General features: G+C 43.3%; 1 protein-coding gene across 1 annotated transcript in view; it reads right to left on the minus strand.

Moving 5' to 3' along the window:
• Positions 1-4202: 4202 nt before the first annotated feature.
• zdhhc9 (zinc finger DHHC-type palmitoyltransferase 9) overlaps positions 4203-13826 on the minus strand; it is a 43848-nt gene continuing 34224 nt past the window's right edge. Inside the window, exons 6-9 of the mRNA XM_063190240.1 lie at positions 13750-13826; positions 7338-7441; positions 6896-7022; positions 4203-4973 (exon numbers count right to left, since the gene is read on the minus strand). The exon at positions 13750-13826 is cut by the window's right edge and continues 26 nt beyond it. Coding sequence (XP_063046310.1) covers positions 4704-4973; positions 6896-7022; positions 7338-7441; positions 13750-13826 — 578 coding nt within the window. The 3' untranslated portion in view covers positions 4203-4703. The remainder of the gene's footprint in view (positions 4974-6895; positions 7023-7337; positions 7442-13749) is intronic.

Below are 13826 nucleotides of genomic sequence, written 5' to 3' on the forward strand. Positions count from 1 at the left end.
CACGAGAAGAGATTCAGTTACGGGGGGAAACACATCTGCCACTCCCTGATGAATGAGGTTAGGAAAGGTCTCATAATCTGATTAGTATAGTCTTAATTTGAAGGATACATCTGTTCATCGTCAGATATTTTACTAAGTAGTTATTTCTCAAAATGTCTAAATGGTTGCAAACCCCAGTATTGGAAAGCCAACAGCTACGGTGCTGTGTCTTGTAATCAATTTTACTTCATATCTTAAGTCTCTACTATCAACAGCATATCTCTACCTGAAAAAAAAACAGATTCAGGTTTTTGAAATATTTGATTACCTTAGACAATAATGACCCTCTTCTGACTGAAATAAAACATCAGGAAGTGCATTTCTCCTCAAATCACAGTATACAGTCTTTGCTCTCTACTAAACACCCTCACAGTACAACAAAATTCTGACATCATACCAAAGAAATACCATATCAAAATGCAGCAAAAGGCAATTGCTGGAAGCGTTCAGTGAATTGCCAACCTTCTGTTGGGATGATAAAAAAATACATATATTCACTTAAAGCACAATATAACATGGACACAAATAAGTGGGGCCGAGAGGAAATGGTCTATCACATACCAACTGCCTGCACTCTAAATTCAATCACTGTGGAACAAATCTGGCAACTTAGACTTGGCAAACCCAACACTGCAGAACGGTTCTGCTCCAGCCTTGAGGCTTTCAGACCGCCAAGGAACTGTGCTTGAGCTAGTTCCCACGCCTAATCTGGAACCTTCCGATTGCAAACCAAAAAGAGCATTCAGCAACCATAACTTCACAAAAAAACTTCCTTTTGTGTGAAATAACCTTGACAACAATAGTTTTGGAGTTTAAGCAACATCCTATGTCGACACCCACACAATGGGCAAGCATGCTGGCATGGACATACGTAGGCTAGTCATTCAAAGCCAAGTAATTAAAGTTGCCAGATATATTGGTATGTGAAGCAGCTCCAACACCAAGCTATGGTTGGTCTGAAAACAGCTGTGGTGGAGCGTCGTAAATGGTCTATCCCTCCAAAGGGGGGTGAACAACACAGGGGGAGATAAAGGTGTAATCCAGGGTTCAAGGGGAGGAAGACCCAGACCTGGGTCCTCATGACATTGCATGTACTGCAATGAGGGAGGACATTTTGGATTACTTTGTCTTGGGCCTAGCCAAGGCTGTAATAATGACTTCACCCACCACCCATCTCTCATTCTCCGCTGTGTTGACTACTAAAGGATCAGACCTGACAACGCAGTTGCAAGTCCCATATATGGCAACTCTGGCTCTAACAGATAATAAAAAGGGCACACAGATGCCAGTAGCTGCAGCAACAACTAAGTAATAATGAATTAGTTAACAAACTTGATAAGCTCTATAATACTGATCCAAATGCTTCCTCTGATGGCTGTTACACTACTCTAGTGAGAGAGAGAGCGAGAGCGAGAGAGCGAGAGAGAGAATGAAGTAGAAAGAAAAAAGAAAGAGCGAAAGAGCGCATTGCATGGTCTTTTACCAGGTCTTAAACCAGGTAAGGCATAAATAATAACTAAAAGTTGGACAATGTGCCCTCATAATCTTATTCTTTCACAGACCAAATATCCACAAAAAAAAGATTCAAAATTTTGCTTCAGGGGGATTTGTGAAACAAACGTATGTCCTCACAGAAAGTCTGGAAAGCAAATGGCATCTACACACTCATCTACAATGTGCACTGGGGTTAAACCGGTAAACACAACTCTAGTCTCTAGTCACACTATGGCATGAACACTTTTTTTTATTCTCCAAGCAAAAAAAAAAACTCCTCCACATCTTTCAATGATGGAATGCATTTCCTTGATCATGTCTTATCGTTGCCTTAGCAACACCCAACACTCACACCACCCCATCACCTCCCCTGCCTGCTGTGCAGCACATCCATTGTTGCTCTGCAATTACTCATTCTCTCTCTCTCTCTCTCTCTCTCTCTCTCTCTCTCTCTCTCTCTCTCTCTCTCTCTCTCTCTCTCTCTCTCTCTCTCTCTCTCTACTTAGTATGGAATCAAGAGTGAACAGATGTGTGAAAAAGAAAGGGAGGTGTAAAGAGAGAGAGAGAGAGAGAGAGAGAGAGAGAGAGAGAGAGAGAGAGAGAGAGAGAGAGAGAGAGAGAGAGAGAGAGAGAGAGAGAGAGAGAGAGAGAGAGAGAGCAGACACCTTGTGTCTCTCTGGCTGCCTGATAATGAGGACGCAACACACAGAGACATCTTCTGAGGGTGCCGAGGCGCAGAACTCTAGCGAATGCACTTTCATCTGGCGAGACGAGGAGCTGAAGAGACCCCCGCTGATCTACCAGAGAATGTGTGAGAGAGAAAGAGAGAGCGAGAGGGAGCGATAGAGAAAGAAATTCAGGTAGAAAGTAGAAAATGAAGGGCAAAAACAAGGGAGAGGATGGGTGGGTGAGTGACTCCCCACTTCTCTGTCAGCGAAACAGCAGGAGAGAGGCAGGAGCGAGGGAGGAATAGGGTAAAAGTAGAAAATGAACGACAAAAACAAGGGAGATGTGTGCAGTTTGGGTAGGGTGGATGGGTGGATGAGCGACGTTCGGTATGCTAGGAATGAGAATGGCTCTCCCCGCGGAGGCCTTGAAGAACAGTCATCCATCCATCCATGCCCTGATAAGGACACAGCTATACCTATCCACCTTCCCTTCTTTCTCTCTATCTCGACCTTCCTTCACCTCTTCCTCCTCCCTCCCTCCTCCTCCTCCTCTCTTCTCCGCAAAAAAAACTAAGTGAGAATGTGTTCAGCAGGGGGCTTACAAAGCCATTCCACCAGCCTCACGAAAAAAGAGAAAGGAAACACCAACAACAAAAAACATGTTCATTCTTCATTAACAAATACCCAAGAGGAGCGGTTTCAAAACACATTTGCACTAACACACAGGCGATATGCAATATATACATTTACATACACAATGGCTTTGCATTTTTCACTTGTTTTGTCTTGTCTTGTGTACATTTCAACATCTCCACCGTTTTAGTACAAAATAAAAAAAGCATTATTCCTTCCTCCCTTCCCTTATTCTCACCCATATTGTACAGCTCTAGGACATGGTAGTAAAGCCTGGGGGGAGGGCAATAGTTCATTTGCAGTTAGATGGATGGCCTTGGTAGATGATAGACGATGGGCAGCTTGTAGATAAGGCACTGGAACTAGGGTTCGTTCAAATCCACACACAGCAGTCAGCAGTCTAACCATGTCGCGTCCTTAGAAGGACACGAGGGCAAGGAAGGACAGAGCGTTATGAATGCAGAAAGTAATCCGAGAGCCGTGATTGCTAAGCGCCGAGGAGCGATGACTGGAAGAGAGGTTTGTTTAGTCTACACTTACTTCCACCTCTTCTTCAAAGCAATCCTTGACGGTGGCATTGGAGATGTTTATAATGTCCTAATGCCCGAGGTTGTGTGTGTGTGTGTGTGTGTGTGTGTGTGTGTGTGTGTGTGTGTGTGTGTGTGTGTGTGTGTGTGTGTGTGTGTGTGTGTGTGTGTGTGTGTGTGTGTGTGTGTGTGTGTGTGTGTGTGTGTGTGTGTGTCTGTGTGTCTGTGTGTCTGTGTGTACAGTGTGGAATGGAGTGGAGTACTTCAACCTTTTACGTCAGACAAAGCAGAGATGTTTAAAAAAAACATACACCATAACAACAACATGTTGTGTACGGAATGGAAAGACCAATATTTTCAGACAAAATTAAAGGACATCTTATAAAACATTGACTGTTTCCATACAGATCCTTGCATCAACGTGATCACCACCCAAACCCCCACCCCACCCCTCCAATCCATCAACTTTTGCTTTGCAGCCATGATCAAATTAAATAATTTCCAGTTCAGACACCCACATAATGCCACAGCTGTGCCAGCCCAGTCCAGTTTGCCACCTCCAGAGAGCAGCTGCAGTGCTATATCTTTGAGTATTGCATAGGGACAGTCAGTCGGGGTGGAGTACTGCAATGTAAGCAGAAGGCTGAAAAGGGAGCGGATTCCGAAAAAGCATGTTGCTGGGTGTATTTATGCACATGTACACCAGGTGGCAGCAGTGTCTATTACAACTGCCCTGGAATGCGGCCTCTGCAGAGGACAGGATATTCACATTTGATGATCGACTGATCAGTCAGTTTAAAGAGCAGGAAAAAAGAACACCAAGTCGTGGCAATCTCATAAAAAAATTTGACAAAAGAATGAAAAAAAAAGATCTACACACAGCCAGCCAGGAGTTAGCAGTCAGCTCAATTATGAGCAAAAACAAATTGAGTCCTCTGATATCCATCATTCGCTAGTGTTGTTTGTATAATTGTATTTTTCTCTTTTTTCATGCAATGCTCAAGAAGAAAGATGTTGCCACTAAAGGCCAAACTCTACAGATCCAAGAGCAAGTCCTGATGGACAAGCTAGTCCAGCATCAGAGGAAACTATCTCTACATCCAGTGAATGGCATGGAGGACCACAGGAGTACCCCCGCTTGAATCACCATAAACGCCAAACACTCCACACTCTCAGAAGTTCATGGTTTAAAGTTCTGTTTTTTTTAAAGTTCAGGCTGAAACTGCCCAGTGCATTTGAAAAGTGGAGTAAAAGAAGGTGGGGAAAGAACAACAACATCTCTGAGAGGAGTCTCCATGGTAACCTTCTTCTTTTTCTTCTTATTTCTCTTCTTCTTCTTCTTCTACAGTTTCTGGCTCAGTTCCTTGGGTTCTCCAGGGAGCATGACATCAGTGGAGGCCTCGGTAGATGAGATGGGTGTGGTGGATTTGGTGGGTGTGGTGGCCTTGGAAGGGGTGGTGGCTTTAGAAGGGGTGGTGGCCTTGGAGGGTGTAGGGGCTTTGGAGGGAGGTGTCTCCTCTTTGGGCGTCTGGGGCCTCTCCGTCAGAGCCACGACTGGCTTCACTTCCTCGTCCGGAGTGTGTTCGTTAGGAATCAGTGGAGCTGTGGTTTTCTGAAAAATGTAAAATAACATAAATGTTTAGGAAAAGGTTATGTATAGAAATCAGAGGTGGAACGTAACTAAGTATTTTTACTTCATTACTGTACTTAAGTAGTTTTTTTCTGGAATTTGTACTTACTTGAGTAAAAATAAAAATGCAGACTTTTACTTTTACTCAGTTACATTTTTGACAATTACTTGAACTTCGTTACTAGTTACATTTATCCTAGGTTTTCCTGTTGTGTTTCGTGGATATTTGAGTAGCCTCAGCTGCAGGCAGGGAGGTCCAGGGGGGGGGTCAAAGGGCGTTGTCAGATTTATGATAAGTTCGGGAGGGCATTTGCTCAAAAAAGGTTGAGAATCAGGCATTGGACTAAATGCACGACCAGCGGTCGAGTAAAAATCAAGCTCCTTGGTAAAACTTTACAGAGCATTCTGTATTTATTTTCTATGGCAGTTTCTTAAATTTCACCAAACACGATTTGTGTTGGTTTCATCCTTTAATGTAAGCTTGAAGAGACCCTCACAAGTATGGATTCAGTGATCCGTGCCATCAGGCCTTTAGGCTATATGAATTATACTAACTCATTCCTCATTTGTCTCTGCAACAAGCAAGTCAACCAAGTGCAAATACCAACGCTTGACTTCTGTTAATAAAAGGTCACAAAATAATAATGTGTGTCCTGAATTGTATATTACTTTATGACACCATAAATAATAATTTCGTAAAAATGTCATTGTTGATGAAAACTGCAATAGCCATGTGAATCAAGCACACATCGCACATTATCAAGGAAAGAGCGTGAACTCAATATATTTTCTGTTTAACTTCTAGTCCCCTCCCCCCCCCTCTCTCTCTCATTCTTCATCATGCCTCACTCTTTCTCTCAGTTACTCGTCTCTCATTCGATTTTCTCTTGTCATTCTGCCTTTTCCAAAGCCTACGTATCCGTTGCTGTTTTTTTCTCCTGATCCCTTCTTCCGCCCTCTCTCCCATTCCATGGTGTTCTCTCTCTCACTCTCTCCCTTCCTTATTCTCTCTTCCCTCCTCCTCTCTATCTCATTCACTCTCTATTTCTCCCTCTCTCTCTCTCTCTCTCTCTCTCTCTCTCTCTCTCTCTCTCTCTCTCTCTCTCTCTCTCTCTCTCTCTCTCTCTCTCTCTCTCTCAGCCCAGCCTCCATCCGTTTGTAATTGATTCTGCTCTTTGATTTGCTACATGCTCCATGTACAACTCTACATCCGCTTGCTCTGGCAGCCTGCACTAGACCCCGTGCCAGGCACACAGAAGGTCTCGCTTTGACCACCCAAAGGAAGAGAGAGAGAGAGAGAGAGAGAGAGAGAGAGAGAGAGAGAGAGAGAGAGAGAGAGAGAAAGAGAGAGAGAGAGAGAGAGAGAGAGAGAGAGAGAGAGAGAGAGAGAGAGAGAGAGAGAGAGAGACACACACACACACACACACACACACACACACACACACACACACACACACACACACACACACACACACACACACACACACACACACACACACACGAGAGAGAGGCTGCGTGTTTGTGAGTGTTTGGCAGACAAAACAGAAGGTCTCGCTTTAAACACCAAAGAAGACAGAGATAAGCAAGAATGAATACATGAATATACTATGTTTGGTATTGGTGCATGTGTTTTGCACACCACTATCAGAAGATCTTGAGAATGTGGAAAAGTGAAAAAGTATTTCAATCCAAAATATGGAAGTATATTATCATCGATGAAGGTCTTGGCTGTGCATGTGTTTTGCATAAATAAGGCGTTGGTTTACATGGCACATAATAAGTGTGTGTCTGTGTGTGCGTGCGTGCGTGCGTGCGTGCGTGCGTCTGTTTAACTGTGCGTGTGTAGGTCTGTGCACATGCGTGCTTGTGTGTGTGCGTTCATGTGTGTGTGCCAGTTGGCTTACCGTGGTCTGTGGCACAGGGTTGCTGCTCCTGTTGGCAGCAGTGGGGGCGGTGGTGGTGGTGGTAGTAGTGGTAGAGGGAACCGCAGTGGTCAGGTCCTCTGGTGCAAACCCTCTCCTGTCCAGCACACTATAAACACAGCACACAGACTCTGTATGAAATATTGTATACCATAATTACTAGGGATGTATCAAATCCAAGATTCGTTTTTGGAATCAGACAGATTTGGCCTTGTTGATAGTGTTGGTTTCGGTGATTGGAGTAGGATTTGGTATTCGGTCTTGAATTCGGCCAAATCTTAAGCAGTAGATTCGGTATTCTGCAGAGCCAGGAACCAAATACACTCTCTAGTCTACACAGTGCACCTTTAAATCGACTCTGTAAGTGCTGAATTAACACTGTTTTACTTTTACTGTGTAAGAGTGATGGGGGAGGGGCCCTTACCTGGGGTAGGGCGGTCCACACAGGACCTCACAGCAGTTCTTGATGATGTTCTTGTGGCTGTAGGGGTTCTGCACCCTGTTCTTCCCCGACCACGAGCCTTTGATCTGGGGCAGAGACAAAGTCAAAACAGGCTGGTGTTAGCTTAGCTTAGCTTATCTTAGCAAGCCCTGGAAGTGGCGGATGGGAAATCTGCTCTAGATTTGGACAGCTTTATCCTTAGCCCCAACAAAAGACAGAGACCTTTTAGTCATTCTCCCATTGGTCTTACTTTCTTGCCTTCTCTCTTTCTTTCTCTCCCTCTCTCTCTCATTCCCCTTTTTATCCTCTTTTTTCTCTAATCTTCGCCTCTCTTTCTTCTCTGTGTCTTTTCTTCTGCTTCTTTTTTCTCTGCTGAATATATCCTTCCCTTCCACCTCACAGCTTCCATTTATCATTTTACCTCTCTTCTCTCTTGCCTTTGCTCTCTCTCCTTCTCACCTGTTTCATATTCCCTTGTATCCTGCCCTCTCTCTCTCTCTTTCTATACTTCCATGTTCTCTCTCTTCATCCTGCATTCTTGCTCTCTTTACTCTCCTTCATTTTCTCTCTCTGCTGGGACTCTTTCACTTTGACCAAATTACTCTGACTCCTTCTCCGGAGAAACAACTTATCAGCACTTGTGCCTTATTTAAAAGCTCTCTCTCTCTCTCTCTCTCTCTCTCTCTCTCTCTCTCTCTCTCTCTCTCTCTCTCTCTCTCTCTCTCTCTCTCTCTCTCTCTCTCTCTCTCTCTCTCTCTCTCTCTCTCTCTCTCTCAGACAACTGTGCTCCAGGGTAGCACTTGACCTACAAAAGAAGACAGACCAGGGGCTCTCCTAAAAAATATCACACACACATACACGCACACACACACACACACACACACACACACACACACACACACACACACACACACACACACACACACACACACACACACACACACACACACACACACACAGAAATGACTAATAACTAGTTAGGTCAAATTTGTGTCCCTCAGTCCTCAGTGTTAACATCCAACATTGAATCGAGCAGATGGAACCATTCATCTGGGCAGACGGTAAGCACCTAATAAACACAGACACACTGAGGCCAGAGACTCTAACGAGGAAAGTGGAGCGTAGCACCATAACAAAACCCAGGCCCTGGGCTGGTTGGCCATAGAGCATATAGGGCATTTGCCCGGTACACTGTTGCAGATTTTGGCCTGGCCTTCCCCTTTATATAATGGTATTAGTCCTGATGCCGCAACAGCAAACCTATCCGAATCAGATTTAAATATTAATTGGGAGGGAAAGTGGAAAACAGCGATCCTAGCGGTTACGTTCCAAACACCAGGGTGATCCTATTGAAACTCCCATAGACAAGTTTTTAAAAAAATCCCACAAAGATATGACTTGGAACTATAACACCAGACACATTTTTCAGCGTACACAATAGCATGAACTACTACCTGTGAAAATCTCAAGTCATTTTTTGCCCTTTTAAGAAAAATAGAAATTGTGCCAATCTGGTCGGAAACGGACTACAGCTCCCAGCATGCTGTGCTTCGCGCCTCGTTGACAACACAGAGAAACAAATGAACGCGAACGAACGCAAGTTCTTCGCATATCTTCACATTCTTGTAATCCTATGAGTTCCACATTGTCTTCTTATTACACATATATACACGCGATCATTTTGGTATGGTTTTAAATTCTCTAGTAGATATGATGGCTTCTGTGGTGACGAGTAACCACCTCTCTGGCTCATGTTTGGCTATGCTAATTTGGCTATGCTAATTACATGGAGTAAACAAGCCACACATGCCAGTCAGTGTAGTTCTGTATTAGCTTTTTAAAGAATATTAAAATCAGCTCAGATCAGTGAAAAACCGAACATTTTACCACCTGGTTCGATAAAACGGGCCAACATGCCCATAATATGACTGCCACTACTTCTACTTCGTCGTCAGGGCCGAGATGTAATTTTTCAAAGAAAAAAAACATTCATTTGTTGCAGGGGGTTGGAACGTTGCCAGCAGGGGGCGATGAGATTACTTTCCCTCCCTATTGTAGCTCTTGGGGTTAACATGACAACATGTCAACATGAGAGAAATTAGTTTCTTGGGTGGACTACATCCTCAGGTGTAGTGAAATGGAAAGCGTTTTTATAGGCTGCAGTGAAGCTGAAGGGGGACAAATGGGTATGTTTTCCCAGGCCCAAGATGGGGTTTTGCAGAATGGTGCTTGCATTACATTGAACATATTGGGTGGAGACCCTTTCAGTCAGATTAGTTTGTCCTGGGCCCGGCAAAAGCTATGAGCTACTGATGGGAAACTGACTGGCATTTTTGAGCAGAGCTTTCAAGGCATTTTTCCACAGCGGTATGAGAGGTAGAGGAACTAAGTGGATGGGCAGTTTTAGGCAAAGTACAGAAGATGGGCAGTTTTATTACAGGCTAATAAAATAAATTACCCAATAGTAAAAGATATACAAAAAGACAAGCCCCTACTAATGTTAAACTTTCTATGTAAGAAATGGGGCACTTCTGCAGAATTTGCTATATATAAGCTCATATAGCTTTCATGTAAAATATTTTACAGTATATGGAATGTGTGGAATGTGTGCCTTACTTATAGATTATGACAATGAGGAATGGAACTTTTATAGTGGAATTTTAATACTATATGCCATATAAGAAATATATACTTCATATATGATTTTTTAATAAGTTTTATAGGCCTATTTATCTTTCCTGTATGGGTGTGGAGATGGGAAAGTGACCGGCATTTTTGAGCAGGGCTTTCAACGCATTTTTTCCAACCGTATGAGAGGTTTAATAGATGCATAAAGAAACTAATCCAGAGTAGATGGCATTTTTTATTACAGGCCGCTAATACAATGGGCGATGGGGATGGGAAAACTGACTGGCATTTTGAACAGAGCTTTCAAGACACTCTTCCCAGCTGCAGGAGAGCTTTAATAGATGCATACGAAGGCTAATCCAAAATAGATGGGCAATTTGGGAGTTTCTTTGTGCTTCACCGCACTTTGCCTCCTTTAGCGCTGAGAGCTGAGAGAGAGAGGGAGATTTTGTTTTATTTCAGTGCACAGAGCATTTCAATGCGAGCACCTGCAACCCGTAAATGCCGTGTATGCAAAGCTTTAATGGAAATAGCCTTCCCCATCCATAACCGCAGTCCTTTCATATTAACATTCATCACTCAGTGTGTGTGTGTGTGTGTGTGTGTGTGTGTGTGTGTGTGTGTGTGTGTGTGTGTGTGTGTGTGTGTGTGTGTGTGTGTGTGTGTGTGTGTGTGTGTGTGTGTGTGTACATGTGTGCATTTATGTTATTGGGTTTGTGTGGGCAGGCATATTTAATTGTGTGTGCCTGCATGCATGCATGTACAGTGAGGAGAATAAGTATTTGATCCATTGCTGATTTTGTTGGTTTGCCCACTAATAAAGACATGATCATTCTATAATATTAATGATAAAATGTATTCTAATATGGAGAGACAGAATATCAAAAAGGAAATCCAGAAAATAACTTTAAAGAATATATTTTAATTGATTTGTATTCCATTGAGGAAAATAAGTATTTGACCCCTCTAGTCAAAGAAGACAAAATACTTGGTCGCAAAGCCCTTGTTTTCTCATTCAGAGGTCAGATGTTTCTTTCAGTTAATGACAATGTTTGTGGATATATTAGAAATGATTTTTGTCCACTTTTCTTTGCAGATCATCTCTAAATCATTTAAGTTGTATGACTGTAGCTTGGCAAATGGGATCTTTTGTCCCCTTCACAGGATTATTATAGGGTTAATGTTTGGAAACTGTCTAGGCCACTTCATGACCTTAATGTGCTTCTGCTTGAGCTACTCTTTCGTTGCTTAGGCTGTATGTTATGGATTATTATCATATTGGGAGGCCAATCCATGACCCACCTTCAGTCTAGTGGTGGTGGGAAAGAGGTTGGCATGCAGCATTGTACGTTTACATGTCTCCCTTCATCCATTCCTTGACGATGTGAAGTTGTCCTGTGTCTTGGCCAGACAAACAACTTCAAAACATAATGTTACCACTTCCATGTATGATGTTGGAGAAGGTGTTGTTCTTGGGATCATAGGCAGCATTTCTCTTCCTCCAAACAGATCGAGTTGTGTTAATGCCAAACAGTTTGATTTTGGTGTTATCTGATTCCAGCACCTCCCAATCATATCCTAATCCAGTTTGATGTTCATTGGCAAACTTCAGGTGAGCCTGAACAGGTTCCTTCTGAAGCAGGGGTACCATACATGCACTGCAGGATTTTAATCCATTGTGGTATTAAGTGTTTCCAATAGTTTTCTTAATGATTGAGGTCCCAGCTGCCTTGAGATCATTTCCTAGCTCCTCCCATACAGTTTTAAGGTGCTTTATCTCTTTTTTTTCTGGTTATTAAATTCCCACAAGGTCAAATCTTGTATGGAACCACAGACAGGCCTAAGATTGATGATTGATGATCATTTTGTATGTCCTAAAATTGGGAAGAAATGCACCAACAGCTTGCTCCTTAATATCTAGGAGCCCATTTCAGCCTTGTTGAGTTCTAAAATCTTGTCCCTGACATTCTTTGACAGCTTTTTGGTCTGTCCCATGTTGGCGAGTTTAGTTTGATTGATTGACTGATTCTATGGACTGATTCTGCAGATTCAATGTGTCTTTTGTGCAGGTTACTATTAACAGATGTCTTCAATTCAGATAACAAGTTGATTGGAAGTGCCATTTGATCTGCGGGATCAGAACTCTTAATGGTTGGCAGGGGATCAAATACTTATTTCCCTCAATGAAATATAAATCAATTAATATATATTCTTTAGAGTTAATTTCTGGATTTTCTTTTTAATATTCTGTCTCATCATATTATAATACATATTAACATTAACATGAAAGACTGGTCATGTCTTTATTAGTGGGCAAACCAACAAAATCAGCAAGGGATCAAATACTTATTCTCCTCACTGTATGTGTGTGTGTCAGTGTGTTTGTGTATAAATTCATGTGTGAGCATGCCTCTGTGTCTGTGCATATATGCTTTTGCGTGCATGCATGCAATATTTGTGCGAGCATCTGTGTCAGTGTTCATGTGCGTGTGAGAGTGTGTATGTATGTGAATGTGCATGCAAATGTGCGTGTGTCTATGTCAATGTGCATTCATTCAAAAATGTGTGTGTATCTTTGTGTGTGTTCGGCGGTCTGTGCTGGCTAGTCATGTGAGTCTATGAGCTCAGCAGTTCAGGCAGCAGTCCTGAAGGGTGCATGATATGTCTAATAAGAACATGACTGGGCTGAGACGTGCCAACGCCACTCCGCGTGTGTGAGAGGGAGCACGAGTGTGAGCACTGGGTCAAGACATAGCAATGACATGGTGGGTATGAGTCATCATTTGTGTGTGTAGTTATGCATACATGGATGTGTGTGTGTGTGTGTGTGTGTGTGTGTGTGTGTGTGTGTGTGTGTGTGTGTGTGTGTGTGTGTTTGGGTGAGTGTGAGTGTGAGTGTGTGGGTGTGGGTCAGTGTACGCGGGCGGGCGGATGTGCGGGCGGGCATGCATGCGTGTATTTTTGTGTGTGTATGCCTGCATGTCTGCGTGCGTGTGTCTGTGACACACATTAACACGACTCTGGCTGTGTGCCTTCCCCCTCTGCTTTTCGCCTCCCAGCTGTGACACAATGGGATCAGCCATCCCTCTCCTGGAGCCGTCCAAGGAGAAATAAAAGACTAACTGGAGAAACTATAACTTATAAATAAATCATCAAGTGAAAATGGCCGCCCGCCCTCCGTCCTCTGGCTACCTTTGACGACTTGTCTAATAGTGCTGATCTTGCCAGTCATGCACATATACCACACTCTGGTGAAATCCTGACTTAAGGGAGGAGGAGGAGGATGAAGGGGTAGAGGGGGAATAGGTTCATGCCTCGCCTGTCAACACCCGCTCATTAAACCTACACACAAACACACACACACGCCACACCCCTCTCCTGAGTTGACTGTACCCTAAAATACATTCGAGGCGTTGTTTGTCTTCAGAGAGAATGTTGAATATTGCTTTGATGTTAGTCTGGAATGTGCACATACACAATGTGTATACAAGCACACATTCACATAGACAGGGTGTACGGGAGACAGAGAGAGAGAGAGAGAGAGAGAGAGAGAGAGAGAGAGAGAGAGAGAGAGAGAGAGAGAGAGAGAGAGAGAGAGAGAGAGAGAGAGAGAGAGGAGAGAGAGACTTGGAAACAGATACTAAATAGACTCAGCGACTTACAGACAGACAGAGCGTGATAAAGACAAACGAGCAGGAGAGATGGGGAGAACAAGGGATGGCAAGGAAAAATGAAATGGTACGATCACCCATCACTGATTACTTACATCTTCATTGGTGGTCTGGTTGAGGGAGATCAGGTAGGTATGGAAGCCAGTGAGGCCCACCACAGACCAGAGGGTGA

Source organism: Engraulis encrasicolus, chromosome 23 (genome assembly GCF_034702125.1).
Source record: "Engraulis encrasicolus isolate BLACKSEA-1 chromosome 23, IST_EnEncr_1.0, whole genome shotgun sequence".
Lineage (NCBI taxonomy): Eukaryota > Metazoa > Chordata > Actinopteri > Clupeiformes > Engraulidae > Engraulis > Engraulis encrasicolus.